This window comes from Bombus vancouverensis, chromosome 13, assembly GCF_051014615.1.
Source record: "Bombus vancouverensis nearcticus chromosome 13, iyBomVanc1_principal, whole genome shotgun sequence".
NCBI classification, from domain to species: domain Eukaryota; kingdom Metazoa; phylum Arthropoda; class Insecta; order Hymenoptera; family Apidae; genus Bombus; species Bombus vancouverensis.
In genome coordinates this window covers 6,510,558-6,536,737 of record NC_134923.1, presented here as the reverse complement: position 1 = coordinate 6,536,737, position 26,180 = coordinate 6,510,558, and the positions used below count along the sequence as shown (strand labels likewise).

Sequence of the window (26,180 nt, the reverse complement as noted above, 5' to 3'; positions counted from 1 at the left end):
GAACGGTCCATATCTTTGTATCTAGTTCTGACCAATGAACACAGATTTAGCGTTCATTTAGAAATATCTTTAAAAATATTCAACAAAATTTGACATCTGTAGAGTCAATGTATCTGTTCAAGAACATCTTCGAAGAAATCTCCCCTAAAAAAATATGTATCGAAGTTTCGTGACATCCAGCTGATCAGGAAATGAAGTCGTCCTCGCAAGGATCAGCTTCTCGCGCAACCCCTTCCTTTTTACATTGAACCGGTGAGATCACTGACACTCACGGGATGAGAGGTCGGCGCAATAATTAATCATTCGTCTTCGAAGCAGCGGTAAAAAACCGACAACCGTGACGTGGACGGCCTACGAATACCAGCAGCGGCATCGTGAACGAAAACATTGACACGCGGTAAGAACCGTATTCCTAAGAATAGTCACTCGTATTCCAGATACGCAGAGCGAGTGCCATCGCGAAAGGAAAAGGGACGACGAGGCGAAAAAGAGAAAAAGAGGGAAGGAGAAAGAGAGAGAGAAAATGGCGTGCACGTGTGAAGAAAAAAACAGAACGATGACGCCGGGACTGCGGGTCGTTTTTTTCGCTCGTGCTCGATGGATCGAGAAGAGAAAAAACTGAGAACAACTACTTTTTTCCACGGTACACGTTTTTTTTTGTCTCTTCTTCCTCGCAGGCTCGAAGCAAGCCACGAAGGGGAATAGCGGAAAGATATCGCCGTCTTTTTCTCGCTGTAACGTAGTTTTTGTTGCGTCTCGTTGACTCCCGTCGATAAAAACGCGGCGTGTCTTACTGAAAGGAAATCCTACACCGTGTATGGCGATCTATATTGTAGTGGATGGTAGAATCTGTCAATGGGAGATTGAGATCTTTCGTGTCGAAGTCGCACCGCTGCATTTCGCTTCGTTGAGTTTCAATTATGATACTGGCTAATTTTAGATAAGGGAAGATTAATTATATAGCTGTTTTGTTAATTTTTGTTGGGCGGAGATAAAAGCAACGTCATTCCATTTTATTTCTTCGTAATGACAAAACGTGTTTTCAATCGCTCTACTTCTTAATATAGATTGCAATCTATAACTAGTTTCGAGCGTTACATTCGCGAAGGATTAATAACATATAATTCTGTCGGGTTAGTAAGGAAATTCAATGTCTTCGAATATTCGAAAAGTGAAAAGGTAAAAGTAAAACGTATAACCAGATAAATAACACACGACGCTAGCGTATCAATGGCGGTTATTAATGACTAATACTTTCGTGATGTCACTGTTAATTTGATTTTCCTATGCTAATCCGCTTATCGTTCATCGAATTAATTATTAGGTTGTCTGAAAAGTGTCTTTCTTTTACAGACACGTCTTTTACAACGCATCTTTATACAAACATGAAACCTAATCTGTCGAACGTTGCGATCTTTATTTTGATACAACAAAATGGATCATACGTAATTTGATAAAATAATATAAAATGGAAAATGTGCATCCATTATTTCCTTACAAAACGAGAAAAAACTTTTCGGACAACCTGATATAATAATAAAAGATCCTCGAAGTCTGTACAAAAGCGAAAAGCATCATGACGATGTAAGTATAAGTGAATAACTTAAGACACACGAAATGGGTTAACAGTGCGAAAATCAGAGGTGAAGTTCGAGCCGGTTGATCGAGTGGCTCTTTATCCAAACAAAACAACTCTGGAACAAAGATTCCCGCGGAAATCAATTAACCGTTCCTACGATACGAATCCTGCCACTCTCTATCGGCGGATCTCTTTTTACTCTCGGAGAACCAACTTCCCGATTCCATTTCCACCGCGCGGTGGTTAATGAAGCGGGACCGAAAGGAACCGGAAAGAATCCCAGGTGGAGAGGCTCGAGGCGGAGAAGAGGATGCAAACAGCGCGTGTGCACAGAAAGTTAGAGAGAAAGAGAGAGAACGATGCGCCTGGGAAGAGCTTAAAGCCAATGGGGCGACAAAAGTCAGCGCCGCTAAAAGCACCACGGACTACCGGTAGGTGCATGAATAATAATCTGTGATTAATAGAGCGCTAAGCTGCCGGTGACTCGCGGCATGAATGGCCGTAGTACTATTAAGCGGCCTCTTTATCACACCTAAGGCGATACGATGTAGTTTCGTGTTATTACATCACAAGGACCCCTTGCTTCACCATCGTGTTACATCCAATACGTACACACCGTTTAACGACTGTTTGTTCCTCGTCTTTTAAGAATCTTCATTGTCTCTCTCGGTTACAAGGTCATGAATTGAATAATTAGGTGGGCAATCGCAAGCAGAGGGAAGTTTAAAATTGATATTTCGTATACAATTCCACTTTATAAAATTATGACGTTCGTTTACACTCGTTTTATTTGACTCTTAGATTTTTTTTCTGTTCGCCATTATAGCTGTAATACAGAAAAGTCAGAGTACTAGGTAATTGCGGTGCCCTTTTTGCAAATACAATTTCTTTGTAGCCTTTCACGCCATACAGGAATTACTATTTACTTTTTCCGCATGTTACTATCTATCAAGATTACGATTACGTATAAAAAATATCCTAATAATTTTCAATGGAAAGAAACACGGAATCGAGTGTACACGGAATCCTATGATAAATCGATCCTACAACTAATTTTGAGATCGAGGGAAATTCGATCAATGGGAACAGTTCGCGTTATAAAACAAGACGCACGTTGAATAATTCGGCGTCATTGTGAACGAACCTAAATGTCGTTACCAGCGCAATTACAATGGCAAACAGCGGAGTGCGCATTAAGTTATAATTATGTCTAAATGCCACGGTAAATTGTTCCGTTTTATTGGACGATGCGGCACACACGACAAATGTTTGTCAAAATAATGTATGACAATTTAATTTGCGGCTCGCGATTCCTCCACACATGCGTGCGCGCACTGACTTCTAAATCGTTTAAAAAAAGATAAACGCCGTTTCCTCGTTTGAATTATCTTTTTACGTCATCCAAACGAATGTTGAGATTTTTCTAGAAAAGAACAATTCACCTTTTTCCCACTATCTTCCTCAGAGACCCTCTGCCTTTATTACCTTTTCCCATTGATCACATTCCCGTAAAAACCTTTTCAATCTTCAACACGAGCCGCTGCAAAATCACTTTACATTACCGCAATCATCATCAAGAATAGTGAAACGAGCAAAGGGCTAACAGTTCCTAGCAAACTACCTACGCCGGTCTGAAAAGCAAGGATAAGAAAAAAGTGCATTCAATCGCGATGTTATTCAGCAAGAAAAACAGCGCGAACATTAACCTCCGCGGTTAATCGCGTCATCAGTCATTCCACGTCATCGTTTAGGCGCCACGTAATTGGCACTTCTGCTTTTCCTCGCAACAATCTACCGTATTTCATTTTCTTGCACTCGAATTGTTTGTTCTTATCGGTGACAAGCAGATTTCGCGTCTCGATATGCTATACTACAAAGGAGTTTTCTTATAATCTGCACATTGCGAAAATTCCCTCGTTAATCTCAATTCCTTAATTGACCACGCGTTGTCCCATTAGCGGTTGAGCATGCTATCGAGCAATTAGACATTCGTGAAAAATCACGGTAGCTCACGCAGCGGGTGATCCTCTTGATAAATCACAATAACATACCATACACATAAGAACCTGCATTACAATTTTGCGCGAAGGTGAATATCTCTTATTTCATTCGAATATCTATTCCAATATCCCAAATTTCCCTACTTATGTTAATTGCTCCATTCCAAATTTCCAAAATCAAGCACAAGGATTTTCCTCAAAAAGTCTTTTCCCGCGTTGTTTCATACAAATTCCTATTTTAACTTTACGTTGAGCTACATCAAACATTTGTTACCTCGTTCCTATATAAGATTTCACATAAAAAATCTTCTCTTTCGTTGCCTCATTCAAAGTGCTATTCCAATATTAGCCCACTACAAATTTTTTCTCTTCCGCCCTCTAATCTCGCTTAAGACATAAAAATATCTTCTCTCTTAATCGTTTCATCTAAATCTCAATTCCAAGTTTCTCTTATCCCCTTTCTGTCCGCATTTAAAGTCAATCGTTTATTTTCTATCGTGTTTAAAAATAAACAACAGATCCTGCGATCGTTCTCCCGTGACATCGAAACTCGAAGGAAAGCAAGATCATCTATAGAGAGGAGAGAGAGAGAGAGAGAGAGAGAGAAGGAGGGAGGGAGGGAAGGGAACTACCCCGCCGGCGCCAGGAAGTGGCTAAAACGTCGGGGTTTACGGCGTGTCTGCGTTACGAATCGACATGGCCCCTCGCGAACTCACCTTCTCTCTCTTCTTCCACCTCTTGGCCGACCTACTAGCGACCTACACACCTAACCTGACGTGCAACGGGTCAAGCAGGACTCCGAAGAGTCGCGAGAGTAAGAGAGCGAGAGAGGAAAGGAAGCGGGAGTGCGAGCGCGAGGAGGAAACAAGGGGTTGGAGTGGGGTCAGTTCGTGACCCGACCACCTGTGGAAGCAGCCGGTAGCTACTTCTTGTTTGCTGTTTGCGCATACCTACCTACCACTTATATGTACTACTACGTATTACGTAGGCGAACCGCCAGCCGATGACCGTGGTCACGGTTAGAACCGAAATTACGCTTCGCTCCAGCTTCTCCGCGGACTCGAAGCGAAACCTCCTTCCTCTGTTCCTTTTCGTTCTATCATACCGCTTGCATTACCGTCGGATCTGTGTTTGCGTCCTGAAAAGTTAGCACGTCGATGCATTCACCATACGAAGCTTAACAATTTGAGCGTTTAGTCCTTACGTCGCATCCTACAGGCGGTCTAAGACGTTTGGAAGAAGATAGTTTCCCTTATACCTTTGCCAATGCACTCCGCAAAACAGAAAGTAGAGAAAATTGGTGAAGTTATGTGAGAAAATATATATTTTATTCTATAAGATAAGATAAGTAAATTTTGAAACAGTGGAGTTAAGTTAATTGCGTGTGAACACGATAAGTCACATTATTTGTTCTTCACAGAGGAGGAGTTTGAAGATTCGCCACGTTGTGATCAATCCCATATTGATTGAAATTGGATTTAAATGGAAGAGCACGAGAGGGGACTAACTTTTCTCCTAACTTTACTTGCTAATTCGTAATTCCTTAGCAATAACGATTTGCATCGGCAAGTTGATCATCTGTCTGGGGAAATTGACTGCAGCTGTTCTGGTATCGCACAATGGCACTGTAACATTTGCACACCTCGTCTGGAGAGAATTTACGATCGTGGCGTAGTCGTAAGATTCCTTGACTGGTTATGTTGCGTAACAGCGAAATAAGCTCGGCTGAACTTTACCCGGAAGTCAAGGTCATAGTGGATGAAACTTTACGAACTGAAAGTACTAACCCTAATCTTCCCTTAAAAAAGGAATCGTTTGTTCTTGACACAGAGAGGAAAAGAGATATGGACGTTTTACGCCATTTTAAGAGCTGATCTAATAATTCCTCGTTGGGAGGATTATCCTAATCAGTTGAAATTAGAATGACACAATTCGAAATGGACGTTGGCAACTAGTGTAATTGGAGACTTCATGATACATATTCGGATGAAACTAAGACTAAATTTATTGAATTAGATAATTTAAGTAACGAATATATAGTCTTTGTCAGAGTCATTTTGCATAATAATTTATCGATTAACACGTTGAATGCCACGGGGGTGACCGGTGACCGGCGCGTCAAGATTAGTAGAAATACATAATTTGAACAAATGTTAATAGTTATAAATTTTGTATTATTACCATCGTTACTACTGTGGTGTGACGATATTAATGCAGTGTAAAACATATAAAAATAGTTTTATTGATATATGGAATATAGATCTATTATGTAGGTATATTGTATCCACAGGAAAACAAGCTTTTTTCCATATTTTACCTTAATGCGCAATAAATCCAAGGAACGTTTCAATTTGACAGATGTTTCATGGCAATTAAGGTACTTGACAGTAAAGTAAAAGATGCTAAATCTTATGACGGTTCTTTAGAATTATTGCGGACCCAGGGAAGTATGTTTATACAGATGGTCAGCATATTGACCGAGGAATGGATTATGGTTCATGGTAGGTCCAAGGACGTAACAACGTGGAAAAATTATTTAGCAACGCGAAGAAACAATATGAGAACCGCGTGAAATCGCACTTCAGCACCACGCAGGTGACCGGTGACCTCTGTAAGATAAATTCATTGATGATGATTATACACCGTAACATATCTCTTGTAGGTAATATTTCAACATTATATGTATCGCATAATAAAAAATTTATCGTGACGTCACGGGCAATCCCTGTAAAATTAGCGTGGCATTTGACGTGTTAAGTAAGAAAATTTATTAAGACTTGCGATTTGCAAGATTTTTCTAATGATATTAGTTCGATCGTGCAGGAGGAGCTTTAAAAGAGGGAACAATGTAACAAATCTGAACATATCTCATAATCACTAGACACGCAGAATATTACTGTAACACAGGAAATAAGTAAGGAACTCGCTGCCATAAAAGCTGTTAGTGATTTCGTCCTAATACCTTTTTGCGGTTAAATAAAAATTATATTTCCCCCGACCTACACCTTTGCCTTATACCTTTATTAAACAATATTCTGCAACGAATTTACCAAGAACTTAAATTTTCATCGTATTTACATAATGAAATACGTATTTTTCATTTACTTCCAAACATTCGACTATAAACTCATGAATTTTTCATCTCGATTAAAAACTTCTATCTAATGCTTTTAAGAACAGGCGAAGAACGTGATAAAGTCACATCTACGAATTTCTATCAAACTCTACTTTTATCAAAAAATATACTAAATGTGCCACAGTTCATGTAAATATACTATAGCTGTACCGCCAGACGATATAAGAGTCTAAAAATCAACAAAAATCGACTTATATATTTTTTGTGTGATCTTTAATTATTACGTATATTTACAGATTAGTAATTCATGCTCCTCGGCTTGTCCGATCCAACATCGGAGCGTTCCGTTGAAACACAAATGGTCCAGGGAAACGTTCGGAACTAGCACGAAGTATGAACCAAGGGAAGAGAACCGGGTTGCATCGCACGGTTGCCCGGTTGCTTTCAGTCGTAGGATGCTGAAGGCACTGCGGTTGCCATGGCAACCCACCACCACCGCAGCTCGATGTAATTATTTGAAAAACGCCCGCCGCAGCCCCATCCTCCGCCTACCACCCCCGGAGGTAGCTAGTACAGGGCGATGCAAAAGTAGCCGCCAGTCTTTTGCATCACAGCCAATCGAAGATATTATCCTGTCATTTCGACGTTGATGCACCCTTTTATTCTTACTTTCGCTATTGCCACCAAATAATTTTCGGTTCAGGTAAGAAACGCTACAGATGCTCAGATGTTGGGTATTGTGAACGAGTCTTGAATTCCTTTGACCTTTCTTTTGCAGTCAAAGCTTGTGCATAGAATTTGTTTGAATGGAAGTATTGTAGTATTGTCAGTATGATGCAAGGTTTATTTCGATGGAAGAATTCCATTGGAATCCATTTGCACAATAATTTAGCAATTAATAAATTGCGAGTACTAACAAATTGGAGTTTTCATAAATGGAATAGAATTTCATCTATTAAATATTACAATGTTTACCGTGCTTTGAATATTTCATATATTTTTACATACTCCTTTATATCGCGACAATTATTCCCTCGTTCAAATTTAGTTGCGAGCAAACAAAACACACGACAAGGCGAGCTTGACGTATTAATATTCGCGTACCTTGAAAGACAGAAGTTTTTTTTTAAGTTGACGAGTATTCGGGTCGGGTATTTCTCAAAGGAAAATTCGCGGGGTGAGTAAAGAGTGCTTGAAACAAGCACGCGAGGGACAATTATGTCAACTAGTAAATGCCAGTTGTGAACAACAATGCGCGCAATGTTTCCCTTTGTAACAAATTATCCATATGAACCGTCTGAACTTACGAAGCTTCTCCTAGCCATTTGCACGCCAATTTTATGTTAAATTTCCTAAATCTCGATTCAACGCGTTACACCCTTATTTGTGTTTCATCCCTTAAAAATTTCGCAATTGGACTAGTATCAGTATTGAACCAGTGCTAGTAAATAATTAATATAATAATTGTGTTAATACATGTAAAATAGTTTCGTTTAATAGAAATCTATAACTTACAGCTCGTACTTTGTCAATTGTAAATTGATATTCAAATCAAGTCACTGCACTTGTTATTATGTTACTTGTTATGTGTATATGTACTATTGTATGCACAATATTGATATTCATCAAATACGTGCATACAAAGCTCGAGTACAATTCCACAAAACACACACATACAAAGCATTTTCATATTACACTTTTTAGAAACATAGCTAAAGAAATGGAAACTTGTACGTATCATCTATAATTTATATTTATATATTATATTTATATATTTTAAATAGAAACCGATACATATTATCTATAATAAGTACTCCAATTCTCTATCTTATACGCGTTCTGTGTATTCTAGCACCTCCAAATTTCCCAGAAATCCAGTCTACGCATAATCTATTAATCGTTTGAAAAATTTATATGCTCGTGCTTCTCCTATGTCTTCACGAAATCGCGAAACGTTTGCACTTTCATGGCCGATCGGAATCAGGCCAGCGTTTAGGAATGTAAAGTGGCGGTATTTTTCCAGATATTCGCGGTAGAGTTCTCGGAATATTCGACATTAGATTTCTCCGGATGAAAAAAGTGGGGACAGCAGCCAATCATACAGCAATTTGTTCCGCAATAACGGAATGACGTAGTGCGATTAAAATGCTGGCAATTAAAGAACTATCGAGAGAGAGAGAGAGAGAGAGAGAGGGAGAAATGGACATCGAGGAGAACAAGATTTTAAGTGGTCTATCGTGGTTTATAAACGTGGTATCGTCGTTCGATAAAACTGGTAGGTGCAAGATAATAATGTAAGCGATCAGAGTATCTCTGGAATATATCTCGATACGAGTTAATGAATTCGTAACGCGTGCCTCCGAGATTGCCACGCACTAATAATTAACGTATAAAATGTCTTCCGGAAACGGTTATCGACATAAATCAATTAAACTGCACAAGCGGAGGCCTTCGATGTATCCTGCTATCTTCGAAGCGGGAAAGATCTGTCAGAACTCTTATGACTACTAAGTAATGCCGTCATTAGTCAAATTAAATGACTGTATAGAACAAAGTAAAGACGTTTATCGAGAAATAGAGATGAAATATCTGTTTTATGATACGGAAGATCTCGCTCAAAAAAGTGGCGAGCAAGTTTTAGATATTAAAATAAATGATATCCTTCGTCCGTTTCATATTTTGCAAACTTTAAACAAAACAGTATTAATTAATAACCGATAGAGTGCTGCTTTTACCTTTGTAGTAATTCGAGAAACATTCATAGCGAAGTATTGTGCATATTAGTATCTGTATAACTTAGAGATCCGAAATAGTATATCTAATAATATCTATCTCTGTCGTCAATAACCACACGGTCGATGTGACGTTAGCTTTCGATAAATAAAAAAATACCGTTAATAAATAAAAAATATATAGTTGCATTGATATTATACGATGAACGGTAAACAAAATTGAAAAAAAAAAAACGAATCACACAGAAATCGTTGGATGAAAAGCATCACGCAAAATGAAACCGCGAAAAGTGCGAAATCGCTCTTGATCGAGAGTGTACGCGCGTTTGCACCCTTTCGCGAGCTGTTCGTGTCTACCTAAATGTTCAAGGACGTACATAATACGACTCTGTCGAAGTCGAAAATTGTAAACGAGCAAATACAGAGAAAATCTCATCTGGAAACCGTGAAATCAAAATTGAAGAGGTTATAATTAGAGTCGCGAGTTTTTTAACTATCCGTGAAAACCGAACGTATTCGCATGAGGTTGGATAGAACGGGGTAACAATTGTAATTATAATTCTAAGTTCCGGCGACATGGTCGAAAGTCAAGTACATGGAGAAGGGTGAAATTAACGCATGTGTGGTGACACATAATTTTGCAGGTTTGATTACTGCGACAAAAGAATGAAAATATAACGAGACAAACTTATCAATTTAATTGCTTCATTGATTTTCGTGCCAGGGACTGTGGCGCAACATCATTATTTTTATTGCAGCCGTCTAGTGGTCATAAATAATGAGGGTAGCTGTTTGCTTAAAATTGTATTTGCCGGGATTATTTGATCGTTCTGGAATAAACGCGTAAAAATGAATGTTGTCCGCGACGCAATGCCGGTAAATCGAGGCACTGGAAATTTATCAGTCTTTAGAGAAATCGGGTCAATAAACATTGTATTATTAATATTTTAATACTACGTGGGACGCACAGCGTCGATGCAACTCGATATTATCAATTATTTGTACAATAGATATTAATAAAAGAAAGAATTTAATAAGGATAGATGTTACAATCCTGTAACAGAAATACCACTTGGAAATAAATCTACACGAGACACTGGTCGATGGATATGGTAAAAACTAAAAAGGTTGAAACTCTAGTTATAACGGGTCAGGAAACATTTTTAAAAGTCTGGCAGAAGACCAGATTCCAGGTTGCGTTCACGTGATTCGCAATTACAACGGTACATCCAATTACGGACGTGTTAATGAGTCCCAAGTGAAATCAGCACCGGTAGGACAGGCAGAATCAGTTTCCTCGATCGACGATCGAAGGAAGATCTTTTTATGGAATCTAACGTGCCGCAATTAGCGAAAGTTCCCAAGCATACTCGAGTCTCGATCAATCGAATACCCTATGCATCACACGTCGTAGAACAAAACGTTACACGCAATCAATTAATGGAACAACTTTTTCTTCTCAATTTTCTTAAAATCTGCAGAATCCGGATGAAAGAAATAGTAACGACAAAAAACACTGAATCCTTCCGATCTCCTTTCATAGTCGCAATAGTAAAAAACAAAATTGAATAATATAAACCGGCTATTAAAATTTGCAAAGGAAACGATGACCTTTGACCAGTTAACTGTTTTTGATGAGTATACTCGTCACGAAGAAATAGCAATATTTTGTGTTATGATGTCAGTAATAAAATTAAAAAATAGAACAGTCATTTCGTTACAACTTAATTCTATATTGTAACAGCCACACATATTCTGCATTTCACGAGTGTACTTGTCATCGATTGCTTTCTGTGACACATTTTAAGTACACACTTTTCAAAGTTTTCAAGGAAGTCGCTACAGCTAACTGGTTAATGGTTTAGGAAAATTAAAAAAATTTGATCCTTCCAAGCTATCGGAGAATAACGTATCTTTTTAATTCGAGAAAGACTTCTGAGTCATCCGAGACGTCTAAGCCGTAAGATAACCAAGCTCCATTTCAGACTGTGTACGATTAAATTCGCTGGAAAAGTTGCAGGACAAAGAATCGAATGGGCATCGTCAATCGTGTCACGAGGAACGTGACGGAGGTCTACGATGGAGGGAAAGACGCGAACGAGAAGGTGGTCTGAATAGAAGACGAAGAAAGGAAGAGAGAGATGGAGAGAGGTTCGTGGCGATGCTCACTTGTTGCTCGCTCGACTAATTGCCAAGTAATTGGCCCCGTACCCCCGCTCGTATAAAGTTTGCTTCATTGTCTTTAATAACGCCGTGACCTGCGCTAATGACTCACGTCGCATTCGTTGGTTAGGAAAGGGGAGAGCCCTGCTTTCGATGAGAAGGATCGAGTAGCTCGCGGCGCGACCGCTGCACGGAGAAAGAACCGGAAATTGCCGAAGAAATGGAAAACGCCGGGAAACGCGCAAAGCCGGACGAAATAATGATTTCCCGAGGAACTCAATCCCCGTTTGCGGAAAGACCCCGATTCTCTTTTTCTTTTCTCTCTCCGGCTACTATTAATTGTTTCATTGCGCTCTCTAAGCGAGTTCGATTCGTTTCACGTTTTATAAAGTTTCCTGTGAAACCATCGAATCGACGACTCCGATTGAAACGCAGAATAAACGGAGCTTCTAACGGAGGATGCGTTTGGTGTGGTCTTCGTTGATTTCAATGAAACTTGATGCGGTGATACTTTTACGTGAATAATCAATTTTAGCTGCGAATGACTGGCCAATTATGAGAAAAATGTATATATCTAAAATATAGGAGAATATATCATAGCGTATTGTAACAACGAATTTAATTAATAATTGTATTCCAATATGTTAACGCGAAAATATGAAGAGCTCTTCCGCAGTATAAACTATCTTTTTCATAATTAGTTTCGTTTATCGAATATATAAGATTAATCGCCATTACCAAATTTCATTGAGATTGGGGATGACCACATCTGTGAAACGTCTCTTGTAAATATCACAATCTCCTAATTTTTTATGATTTCACAAAAAAATTCCCATCTACAAAGTCCACTAACCTTGGAACATTATCATAATTTTGAACTTGATTCGAGAGACTTTTCTCCGGTCTCCCTCGTTACAAAGTTGACGCGTTTACCATGACCATTTACCCCACCTGCGGCACTTCTCCCCATGGGTTATCCCCTCGGCCTCGTTTCCCATGCAATTAGCACAAATGCGACCTCAGTCCAGGTATTTCAACACGTCCAAGAATTTCCTCGACCGAAGTAATGCGCCAGACAAAGATATTCGAGTCCGTTAACTTCTTAACAAAGTTTCGATTCTTTTAATCGTTTCTGTCGATCGAAACCGCTTAATAGAAAGTCGAGTAACTTCAATTTATCTTTTCGATCCAAGTATTTTCTATCATCAGCTCCGTTTGTCCTTCAAACACGTCGAATGAATCGACAACTATTTCTTTCTGCGTATAATATAAAGTGAATTAAACACGTCATGACTAATGTAGAATGTTGTGTTTCACGATAAAGTAACTTTTAGAAAACTTTAAATTCCGCTACAAATAGGACTACGCGTCGAATTTTCTAAAATTATGCTTAATCTAATTTTTTCAAACTTGAAGAATTTATATTATAGCCTGCATTATTATATATCGCTAAATACAATGTTAGAATACAAACCGAAAAAATTAACAACTTAAAACCAGGAACTACTAAGTCTTAAGTAAGTGTCCTACAAAAAATCTCATGCTAATCGTTTTGATTAGTTTAATATTTCTAGTGTTGAATAATATCTTCAATTATTCGAAAGAAATCGTACGACTAAAATACGTGTGTTCGTACTTTTCATCCCTTATAGCCTGGTTTGTTCAAGTCGGAAGTGCCAGCCGGACTACAGCATCCGTGAACCCCAGGAACGAGGACAATCCGTCTATGACCAGATGTGCGATTGTGCTAAGAATTGAGAGTGACTCATTCCCTTGTGGCATGTAAGGGGCACGAACATTCGAACACCGATGTAGATGCACCGTCGCCAATCCACTGCATCGTACTCTATTGTTTCTACATAATTCTTAACATTTTCATTTTACAAACAAAATTTAGATCCTATTTTGGTACTAAAACAAGATAATAAGTACACTACACGTTTTCGTGTTTATTTTATTATGTTTTCTATAATATAATTTATTATAATTAAAGAAATAAAGTCGAAAGAAGAACTTGTTTCAACCATTAAATATTATAACATGTACTATACTTAGAGTATGTTCGGCACATGACTATGAAAAATGATATATTGATTATTTTGCCTACCCTAATAATCTATACTCTTGTATTATTTCACTGCTTATTTTATTGTTGGTATAGCAACAGACGACAGGTGTACAATATTGTCGAACGAATATCTCGACGAAGCCATAGTTTTCGGCACGAGTACACAAACGCAACCTGGAATATATTGAGTGTCATAAACTGCTTTATCCCTGAGGGTGTGCAGGGCGCCTTAACGAGTTTTAATCCGGATAAGAAACGATTGGCACCCTACAGACCGCGTATAACGGTACACCGGCATTAAATGTTAGGTATGGTCAGCGACCTACCGAGCTATCTCCGGTGCTACTACTCGTTACATTAGAATGCGTTCTGCCTGTAACTCTTTATTCATCGACCGTATAATGATATATTTCTTTGTTTCGAACGTATACAGTGATCAAGTGCAGTTTAATCCTCTTTTAATCCTCCTTTAACCATTTTTTCGGTTACCTTTAATCGAATTGTATTTTTCTACCCTTACAAGAATTCTTAAGTTAAACGAATTTTCTTAAAACATTAGAAACTTTTACCTTGACTGAAACGAAAGCGAAATCGAAACATAAGGAATTCGAGAATTGCAGGATTAAAATTTCCAAATATATGCTTCAGAATACAGTAGCTGACGGGAGGTGTATTCGACTATTCATAAATACATTATACGTACTATATAATATACACGTATGTGTACACACATTGTGTATACATAAAAAGTTTTTACCGTAAGTGTTCAAGTACTTTCGTGAGAAATTGCGAACATAATAAACAGTGACTTTAATTATCTTCTCGATCAGAGTATACGATCAGATACGAATGGCGGTATTTACGATTTCGATCGGGCTCTAACATGATTATCAGTTTCGCCAAGCTCGATTCAGGATAGTCAGCAAGTAGCCCTTCCATCGAGGACCTATGGAAATCGAATGACCGGTGATGCGTGAATAATATATTGAGATTCGCGTCTCGTTGTATTAACCTGTAATTTTAAAGCAGCGTTGTTGTATGAATATTTAACGTGGACATTTATTTTCCCGGACGCCCACGACGATCCTAAGCGACGCCTTTTTCATCCTGTTCGTCGATTAAAACCGACGTCCATCCGTGCCTCGGGATCACGTTCGCTCGAGGAACTTCGATATAATCGTTCTTATTAATAGCAGAATCATGAGAATAGTCAGTGAATAACGAATATCCAATACTTCATAGATGTTTTATAGATCTGCGGATTTTTGAAAATGTAGAACGACTTTTAGTAAAATACAGGGATAAAAATTTCATGTGTCCTCCTTTTTTCTTTTTTTTTTTTTTTGCTACAAATTCTACACTTTGATCATTTATGGTTGCAACGTCAATCTTCAGAGGCTACTATGAATGAAATCGATCGTTTCAAAGCAAAGATTCGAATGTTCACGTGTTCCGTGGCCACAGAAAATCGTCAGACGACAGATCTAGAAAAGATATGAAGCAGAGACCGAAAGGGGAAGGGAACAAGCCGGGGAGACAGAGAATCTCAGCGACGCGCCGGCTAGACGGCATCGTAAACTTCGTCGAGGAACTTTTGAATTTTAGTAAGAGCCGCTCTTTCTCTATCTTCGTTTCTCCTTCCACCCACAACTGGCTCATCTTGGCCTTATAAATTAGAGGTTCCCATTTCCAAAGGCTACTGGCAGAGTATTTTCTTGCTAAACTCGTGTCGATTAGAGAATCCCCGAGTGCAAAGCTGCCGTACCCGAAGATCGTGTCGCTACGTGCGATTCCAGCTTAGGCCGAACAGAGGTCGCCAGGAGTAACGAAAAAAGGACAAGGTTTGCTTCCTGACTAAGAACAACAGGGGAAGAATACGGATAGTCGATAATGTTCCTCGCCGAGTCGGTGAAACTTGGCCAACTCGCTCCTGTACAGGTAATATCCACTTTCGATGGCGTGTTCCTCTATATTTAAAATCGTTACTCGAATTTGTAAACGATCCCAAAGGCCATTACAATTGTGTACACATATTGGCCCCAAGGATCTCTTTAACAGGTAATGAAACGAGTTTTAACGATTCACTGCTGTAACATAATTGTACAACAGATACAAACATTGAAATATCGAATACGTAACTCGTGATCCTCGTTGGAAAACTGAAGTGTAAGGCAGGATTGAAACTAAACATCGTTACAGACAATGCAATCTGCGTCTGCCGTATCTAACACGAATATCGTGAGTGTAACTCGGTGGAGACAATTGCCATAAGAAAATCTACGTTATAAGTTAGAAGTAAAAGAAATGGGAGAAAGTACAGTATGAAATGCAGCTCAACTTCAAATCGCAAAGGGTTAGCAGATCAATTTACAGTAACCGAAACAACAACAATCCTGTCACCTAACAGCTCATCCATTATCATTCAATTATAAAAAACACACCGACACCTAATAGAAACACACCCTCGACATCTATTTTAATTAGGACCACCAAACTCTTGCTCCACCCTTCATCAACTAGTGACCCGTTGTCAGCCAGCGTAGGATTATTTGGTCGAAGGGGGATGATTGGTTTGAACAGAGGTTTTTTCGTCGTTGCTCAACGTGTACTTAGCATAGAAACGTTCTTCTGGGTCATAGGTATTCAGATTTTCCGTTCCCGGCACCTAGTTTCCTCCAGGATTCGCGAAGGGTGCCGCAGCCTGCGGAGGGTGGCCCTGAGGGGGACAAGGGTGAAGCAGCTAGATGAAAGGAGGGGTAGTTAGAGGGGGGCTGAGACGAAAAGGGGAGGATCGAGGAAGCAAAAGGAAGCAGACGGCTATAAGGAGAGAAAGAGCTGGCAAAAGAAAGAAAAAGAGACATAGAGAGAGAAAGAGAGAGGGGATAATTCCACGGCTAAATATCGGTAAAAATCAATACTATCTCTTTCCTCGGTGCACCGCCATCACAGCTAATAATGCACGAAAAGAATATGGACTTTCGTGAAGACTGACGTGTCATTATAGTTGCGAACGATTTTAGACAGATTTTATCAATATATTGCGCTTGTCATACGAAACATTTTCAGATTCAATTAGCACTACTACGAGATTCAGTAAACAAACTGAAGAGTTTGGTTCTACTTTTATTTGTATTGTTAAATACGAGCAGAGTGGTTCGATCAATTTTCTCCTAACACAGCCCCTAACAAGTGCTGTTTTGTAATTGTACGTCCATATTAATTACACTCTCCTTTTTCTCGAGAAAACAAACATCACGTAACTGTTATGTCACAAATTAATTAACAATTAATTAACAATAATATTTTCCGACCGGCGAATGGGAAAATTTGCCGCGGATATGAAACTAGTTATGAATACCACGCACTTCCTATGCGAATTACAGTTGGCGCGTTCGAACGTTAATTGTTATCGCTTTTTATTCATATCGTCGTCTTCACTGCGATGGAAATAGTCGTCGGTGTATCGAATTCTAAAATTTCCACGAAATTTACGACAAGACGCCGAAATTCATCTTATCTCTCCCCTGTGATATTCGTACAAAGATAACAATCTTTAGAACTTTCTTAAAGAAATCCAGAAACATCGCACGATATACCTATGCCGTGAGCTTGTCTAATTAGTCTTGCGTTACATGCGCGTGGAAAAAGTTATACTTCGCAATTTTTCGAAAAGAGATAGCAACTTTAAGGATCGTGCAAGCCACCTTATTGGAGCGGAGATCCGACTCATCGCACTCAAGATCCAAGAGTGCAGAACGCAGACCGGAAACGCGAGGTTTCTATGGGATACCGATCAATTATGTGCTCCGTGGTAAGAACGCGGTATAAACAAACCCTCGTTGCGGCTGAGCGGCCGCTATAAAGCGATACGAATTTCTCGTGCTCGTTTTCTCAAATGCTCCGAGAGTAACAGCGTGGAACCGCGGCTCGACCACGACCTGAGACAAACGGTAACGAAACGCAACGGACAGAGATCCCGACGGTTCCAAGATTCCTTTACACGGGAAAGTGTAAACGGTGGTGTGGCGCGGACGCACGAGCGAAGCTGCTGGGCCCAGACCGACGGATCGCCACCCCATCCTCGCTTTTCTACCTACACCTATAGCCCCCTAGCCCCCCCTCACCTCTGCTCCTGCCACCATCTACACCCCTCGGCCCCATCCCTCTTCGCTCTCCCAACCCAAACCCGAGAAGCAAGGAAGAGCAGGAAGGGGCAGGGAGCTCGAGTGGTTCTCAACAAACTTTTTAATATCGCGATAAAAAAGATAACGGTTAATTAATTTTTGTGTGGTTTTGAAAATTTGGATTTTTTAATATCAATAACTTGTCCTTTTCAAATTTGTATGTTTGGAATTTTCGCGTATCGACTATCCGCGTTTTTAAATATTAATAATTCATATTTTTTTAAATTTAACGTTCTGAATTTTCGAGTGTTAGTAATTCGCGTTTTTACAAATTCGAATCTTTGAATTTTCAGATATTAGCAATTTAAATTTTTAAAATCTTGAATCGTCAAATTCTCAAAGGTAATTTTATAATGTACAAAAGTCAAACGACATTTGCGAAGTCAGGCGAACAGTTTTAATCAGTTTATCCAACTGTCCAAATTATCAACGATCAGGTTTCTAAAGCAATGGAAACTAACTGACGTCAAAAGCTTACGACAAAGCCAACGATCGTCGGTGTCACAATATCTCGATTTCCAGACGCATCCTTGACACGTTCTATCGATCCAGTCATATCAAGCTAATCGCGCCTCTAGTCTTGAGTGCGACTTACCCTAACACACTACGCGATATCCTTACAAATGTGCAACATAAAACGAAGGAAAACGATTGGTAAAGAGTAAATAATTTACACACGGCCGGATACCAGTGAAATATCGTGAAAAATTAAAATACAGGAAATATGAGAACCTTCGTACCACCCTGATGCCCCCCCACACTACCTCCACTCGTTGGTTCACCCGCCCTCCGTAACACGGGGTGGCTAGGAGGGTTTAGGGAGAACAGGGGAGGTGGGTCGCGTACTACCTCCTACAAAAGTATGGCGTCACCTCCCGCGGTACAATCCCTGCCAAGAATGTAACACCGTTATTTTATTTTACCTTCAACGATACGTATTCCTAGTTATTGTACTATAGAGACAAAAGAAGAATAAAAAATAAAGAAAAATTAAAAAATCATATTTAAAAAACCGTCTGATTCTTTCAAGATTAATTTTTCTTACTGCAATAAAGTGGTAGCATCATTTACCAGTAATTTAAGAAAACCCATGAAAACCAAGTGAAAGTCAAACGTCAACTAATACTGCTAATAATAAACTTTTGCTAGTAATAAACCATACATTTCTTTCTTTTCTAATAATTTTAAATAATTTAAATAATTCTTTTTCTACCAAGTACAAAATCCAAATATCGGTGCTGCTCCTTATTGACGAAGATCCTTCAATTCTTTCGTTGTAGATCGCGTTATCCGCGAAAGAGGGGTCGAAGAGAGAAGGTAAAGTGTACAAGTACGAACTGAGTTGCGACAGGTAGACGATTATTCAATGTCAGGAAAATTATAGGACTAGCAGGAGTTTGTTAAAGCTTGACAGAAATTAAAATTCATATTAAGAGACCTGTATCTGCCGCAATCTTATCATTGTCGTTCTATAAATCCTCATTAAACGACACCGGTTGTTTATGTGACTCACGTGTACTAAATGAAACCCGAAAGAACGAAACTCTGTCTTCCGCGATTACAGACGGTAATAAATTTTATATGATATCAATTACTAACAGGTTTAGCGGCTCCGTAAATGCCGCCGATTTTCTTGTCAATCAAGAGATTACTCCGATGACAGAGCTTTCATCAATCATATTTACTCAATGATCTGTATTATCTGAATTCTTAATCATTCGCGTTGATTTTAGATACATTCGGAAGGCTTAAACTTTCGGATTGCTCTAAATTTGAACAAACAACAAAGCTCAAGAGATCATCGTTTTGTTTAACGCTAACCTTCTCTCATATTTGTACAATTTAAAATCATTAATGTCATCGATTTTCTTATCAATAAAAACGTTCAATAAACGTGCTATTTAAATTTGTGATCTTTCGTGCTAATCTTGAAGATATCCTAAACGCGCAAAATCTTGATTGCCCCAAATTTTACAGTATAACGAAGTCTTCGAGTCCGTCATTTGCAATTCACCAGCTTTTCCTCGTACTCCCACGATCCGTTCAACAGTTTACAAAGATTTAAGACACTTGTAAACTCGAACACGCGTAAACACACGCGTGAGGAATTCACGCGTGCCCACGCACTCAGTGAAAGACACGTCGATGGTTTCGCGTGTAACGCGCGGTTAAAAATCTCCTCGGACAGCTCCTATATCTCTCGATCTTGTCGCGTAGCTTATTACTCGACTCGCAAGTTCTTCTTTTTCTAATTCGAAACTCCAGTTTTGAAGTTATCGGCACGAGGAAATTCGAATAATGCGCCCTCGCCGGATTTAGCGACCGATCGAGTCACGCCTTCAGAGACGTCTGTTACTAAAACTATTCGAAAAACTGGTTTACGTAGTTCTCTCGTGGTCCGGTTCGCTCTTGTATAAATTATAGTACGTGTACACGGCGACAACTCCGACGCATGATACGAACTCTCGAAACGTCAATTCTTTCGAGTGACTCGATAACGTGTGATTTTTTCACTGCATCAATAATCTAGATCGGAGATAGTGAATCACTAACACGGCTGCCAAGTTTAGCACCGAGTGACTCGCTGCTGGCGCCGTTCATTACAGGTTTCGTCTGCACACGCGATATCTAGCTCCGTTTGGAAAAACGATACTTAACAAACAATATGTTTTCACAGTATCTGGCAACGATCGCGAAAAAATTTGGCAACTAACGGGGAAAAAAATTTATCTTCGATCTGAATTTGATGGAATCGTATTTTAAGAAGCACAGTGCTTCTCAATCTGAGAAACTTGAAGAAACGTAACTTCTTTCTTTATTGATAAAAATTGATTAAATTTTCAATACCGTAGAATTTTTTCTGTTCTGTTCACACCAGAACCATTCGTCGTAGCGACTCCCTAATTATTTTGAGCAATTTACATAGACTAAGGGGAAGATGTGTCTATAAGAAATTTGATTATTACCTACTAGTGCTATCGAAAATGTTTGGAAATAGTTGCTGCTTTTGTTCCTATTTATAACTTTCCCGGTGATACATGGACGACCCCTATGTGTCTACTGAAACATTTGTGGCTTTTATCGCATCGAAGTATTGAAACAAGCTCTCTCTCTCAGTACGTAACTGATTTCGAAAACGAGTTGTTCGACTACAGAAGCATTGACGTCGATGCAAACGACCGAGACCATTTTCAAAGGGCAAGTAGCTCTGCCGAAGCAGGATTATCAGCAAGAATGCGGACTAACCGGGAGACGAGTGATAAATAACGGTGGCTACCTGTAGACTGTGTTATCTAGGAATGTTAGCAGTCGGACAACGTCAGACACGTGGTGCTCTTATGTTTTACACGCTAATAGCGACAACGTTTCTATATTCTAAACCGACGAAAGCCTATCGATGGTATCGTGTTCAAGTAAAAAACATTAATTCCATTGAATTTGGATTTAATACGCGTGATATCATTGCTGAACGCAACGTTCTCCCTTATAGCAATCAGAGTACAGCTTCAGATTTATCAAGATGCATTATCAAATACACTACGTACTCCGTTGATTGAGGAGTAATCTACGAGCTCTAAGACTATTTATTCGATGAGTTCGATCGAACGTGTTACTCATCAAATATATCTCTATCGCCCCTAGTTAATCCATCCGTATCTTCTTTATTAATTTTTAATTACTTAAATTTCGGTGATTAATAACATCAATAGATCTACATGAACCTACATTGATAATCGATAAAAAGAAAAGAACTTTCTCGCAGTCCAAAGAAAATTCGATCTTGGAAGGATTAACTCAAGACCATTACTAATTGGCGATATATCATAGTGATATAAATCAATCTATTTCTTAAACCGATAGAAATATATCTTAACTGAAAATCAAGTTACACTTTCATTGAAGTTCTATATATCGTACTTTAAAAAGTAGAAATACACAATTAAATTTAAATTCCCAAAACTTTAACTTACACTTGCATTCAGTTAGATCTCTCATATACATCATAATTGATAAGTAACACGTCGAGAGCATAATATAATCGACACTCACCCTTGCTCTATCCTGTCGACGGGACCCCCAGGACCCATCATTGCTGGATGTCCAGGCCCAATAGGTCCTGTCATCGGATGGCCTGGTCCGAATGGGCTTCCAGGTGGCATACCGTATTGGGGACCTCCAAACGGTTGACCATGCGAAGGAAAATGAGGATTCCCTGCTCCCGGAGGCACAAACGGCGGTCCTGAGGAACCGGGTCGACCGACGAACTGCGGTGGCCCGCCAGATGGCGAACCGAACGGGCTCGGTCCGGGCCCATTATACGGTGGCCCGGAATTATTCGGCGGCGGAGGGAAGCCCGACGAATTCGGCGGTGGTCCGGGACCAGGTGTCGAGGAACCACTAGGCGCTGGCGAGGCAGTATATTGAGGAGTCGCGGAACCGGGAGGTGGACCTTGATAGGGTGGTGCCCCTGCTGGACTACCAGCACCACCGGGGAAAGGACTCGGACCCTGGAAGGCCGCATTGCTCGGTGGACCACCTGTACTGTTGTAAGGACCGGAGCCAGGGCCACCACCCTGGCCAACGGAGTTGGGTGTAAAAGGCGATGCCTCCGACCCGGGCGGCGGGCCCTTCCAAGAGGCTGGTGTTCCCGGATCCTCCAGCGTGGTAGTGGCTGCCAATGGCGTGTTTAGGCGGCTACAGCCTGAAAATTTAAACAATGCATGATGTTATATCTGTTGTACTTTAGAGTAATTGATCTCATATTACCAGAACATAAGAATTAAATGTGTTATACTATAGTGCGTACACTTGAAAGTACAAAGATTTTAAAAGATGAAGGAATTCTTTCTGTTATATCATGAATTAACTGTTATGATGTTACAGAAATGCCAAAATGAAGTATGTTATAATATAATATACATATTAGTACATATACATAGATTCCAAAAGATAAGAGAAGTAATATTCGAATAGCATATATAATGATATACTATTATACCGATATAATATACTCATTACAACTCCATTATTTAATACTATTCCTCTTATTACCTTCAATATTGCACATTCTTATACATACAGATACACTTATAATGTATAAAATCTTCAATATATAAATGTTTTCATGTAGTACGTGAAGTTTCTAATGATTCGTTTAGTTATCAAGCTTATTTATGTGCAATACAGATAATTAGCTTTGCTATTATATTTATATTCTATCTATATTTAACACAATAACCTTTTTAAGCAATCTCATGTACGGTACATTTATGAGAATAGCATATCGATGCATGTAAACAACTCTAATAGTAGTCTAATAATAAACAACTCTGATGCTTATATTAACGCCACTTTACGTAAAGTAATATATAACATAGCATTTCTAAAGAATTCTAAAAAACAGAGAAGCAAAGTAAAATCACCATTGTTTGTCCCATTGGCCTTCATTGTCCTATGGTCACCCAGATCATTCCATTGCACCGATCACCCACAATGTAGGAATCAGCACTTGGCAAAGAAAAGGTCAATCTTCCTAGATACGTTTAACTCTCAATTAAATGAGATCACAAGAAGGTCACGTTTCAATTCCTGCATGTGTAACAACTCGAGTTTTCCTTAGAATTGAATTAAGGTTATGTGCCGGTAACCTAACCTATAGTGCGGTTAGAACGCGTTTCGCGAGTCCCACCGACGGCGAGGGGACTTAAAGCGCACGAAGCACGATTCACGATACTTTTCAGGAGTCCGGATTCGCAGTCTGTCGATGCACCGTCTCATCGAAAACTGTGAAAGCTGTGAATAACAATGGGCACCTGTACGGTCGCGTTGCCGGCATTTTCATGCTGATTTTCGACCTGTTTCAAGACGTTCCACCAAGTTTCGAGTCGAGATCCAGGCGCGCACCCACTGTTAGGCGCGTGCACAGGTCCGACATCACGCTAATCTTCATTCATTTTCTCGTCACATTGCAAAAAAATTCACGATCGTCCAAACACAAATGACTCGGTGCAAGTGAGAGAGAGAGAGAGAGAGAGAGAGAGAGAGAGAAGAGGCAAGCGCGAATAAACACCACCAGAGTCAACAGACGACCCTTGTCAGGGACGTAGCGTGCAGGTGGCGCCACAGCATTCGTATTCGTATTCGTATTTACCGAAGGTTTTTAACCACGCATTAATTCACATCGAACGAATCGTAATAATTCTCCGTAACCGTTAGAAAGATCGAATTTTTGTTTACCATACGTATACTTCATTGATTTAATTAACCATAAGGTAAAGATACATGGTAAACACTGGACGAACGTGATTGTATCGACACAGACGTTCCGAAACGTCAAGTTTTAACTGTCAAGACAGGTTTCGCGAATGAAAATACAGGAAGCCTGTGAGGAACGCGTGACGGCACGAAAAAAAGTCACTAGTCTCCAGCACTTTCACTCGCGATTTGTCACTCACACGTGCACCGTTCGCGACGACTCGAGGAAATACACGTACGCACGTGCGCCAGGGGTGTAGCTAGTCGACACACGCACCTAGTAGTAAACTAGACTAGCTGCTCCCTCAACGGACCACGTGTTCAGTACTCACTGTCCCTCCTAACTGCCCGCGCCCGGATGTCAACTGGATTTCTTCCTCGGTCGTAGCCAATAATTGTTATCCGATACATAAAAATCGGACGACGCTGCCATTTTTAACAGACCGGCTGCATGAGCCGACGCGGTAGCAACGACTGCCTCACACCCCGCCCAAACACACTGAAAGCACACCCCATCAAGGCATACGCAGCAACTCCGTAGTGCAGCTCGTCTTTTCTGCGTCGTTTGCCTTGTGCCTTTAAACGCCAGTCGAAAAATCGTTCGGCCGCTAGACACGCGTGTTTCGTCGGCTATTAGCCACGCTTTCTCTCGATCCTCGGAGTTAAACCGTCGCCTAAGTAATCCAGTCGTATTGATTCTAAGCCGCGCGCTACCTTCGCGTAATTACACGGCTGATATTCCTTGCGCGTGCACCCGAAACTATTCACCGATTTTTCCCTAGACGCGACCGTTCTTGCCGGCTCTACGCCAATGCGCCGCGCTCCTCTACGCTTCGTTCCTTCTTCCTCGGTTTCTCTGAATGTCTCTTCTGCGTCTATCAGTGAACCGCGCGATTCATTCAAATCCTTGAGAGGTATCACTCTGACCGGCTGTAATTTCCGATCGATTAATCAAGAGGAAACTTTGGCAACGCGGTGTCGCCTGTTGCATGCGAGTAACACAGTGTGTACAGGACGTGCAGTAACGTAATCGCCTTGATTTGTAAACAACATGAGATGCCGGCTCAGTTCGTAAAGAGCGATGCACCAAAACGGGCCAAGTTAAGTGAGAAAACAATCACACGCACCAACGGAACGACCAGCCAACACGCGTCCTCCAAAGCACTACTCTCCCGCTCGCTATTATTTATCACACTTCCTCCCTTCGATATTCAATCAAACGTTTCTCTCCCTGCCGCTGCGGCAAATTAGAAACCGACGCGACGTGAAGAAACACCACACACACGATGCGTTTCTTTAATCCTCCTCCTCCGTTGGCGCACCGTTTCCGCGAACACTCGAAAGTTAACTCTCGTAACTTTCTGCGTGCAGCACAGCCAGAAAGCGTGGCGCACAAAGAACACACGTCACCAAGCAAGGATATCGAGGAGCGATCGAGCACGAAAGACGATTACGGGAAACACACGCGTCATTCGCTGCTCATTCATGGACGACTCACGGCGTGGTGGCGTGGCTCGGCCAAACGATTACAAAGAATGGAAAAAAGAAAAATAAGCTGGACGTCAACTGTGACTCGAAGGTGCGAAAAAAAACGTGTAGAATTGAAAGGAAATTTGTCCACCGTCAGCGTGATATCGCTTCCCGAGAATTAAAACCGCGATCCGAATGCCCGAGACGTGTAAAACATGCAAGACGACGCGAGAAGGCAGCTGTTCCACGTGGAGCGTCGCCCACGGATGCGTACGGCCCTGCGCCGAGAGCTAAACCCCCGACCGCAACGGGACTGCGCCTCGCCACAGTTACTCTTTTCTGTCACCGCCACCGCTGCCGCCGACGCCGCACTCGCCACTTTTACACAACGAAAAAATGTTTCATGTTTCTAGCGGAAAGCGAGGATCGGACAGTTTCCTAATCATCTTTATTCGCGTATGAAATTCTAATCGATCGCAGAACCATGAGAAAAGAAAATGAAAAAGGAGATAACTGTAAAGAAGGGATGCTTTTCGCGCGTGGAATGGCGCAGCGGCCGCCACATTTTTTCTCACTCCTCGTCGTTTCAAAGTCCCTCCCGTCGCGGGGGACTCAACACTCGCCGGTTGACAGTGTCACCCTAAAAATCAATA

The 26,180-nt window shown here is 40.4% G+C and overlaps 1 protein-coding gene across 2 annotated transcripts in view; it reads right to left on the bottom strand.

Annotated features, from left to right (window-relative positions):
- The window catches only part of Chi (LIM domain-binding protein 2 Chi), a 137,891-nt gene extending 113,939 nt beyond the window's left edge, over positions 1-23,952 (bottom strand). Inside the window, exons 1-2 of one of the 2 annotated variants that reach the window (XM_076623968.1) lie at positions 23,226-23,952; positions 21,853-22,504 (exon numbers count right to left, since the gene is read on the bottom strand). In XM_076623968.1, coding sequence (XP_076480083.1) covers positions 21,853-22,504; positions 23,226-23,250 — 677 coding nt within the window. In that variant the 5' untranslated portion in view covers positions 23,251-23,952. The remainder of the gene's footprint in view (positions 1-21,852; positions 22,505-23,225) is intronic. The other variant, XM_076623967.1, reaches the window with a different exon arrangement.
- Between the last annotated feature and the right edge of the window lie 2,228 nt (positions 23,953-26,180).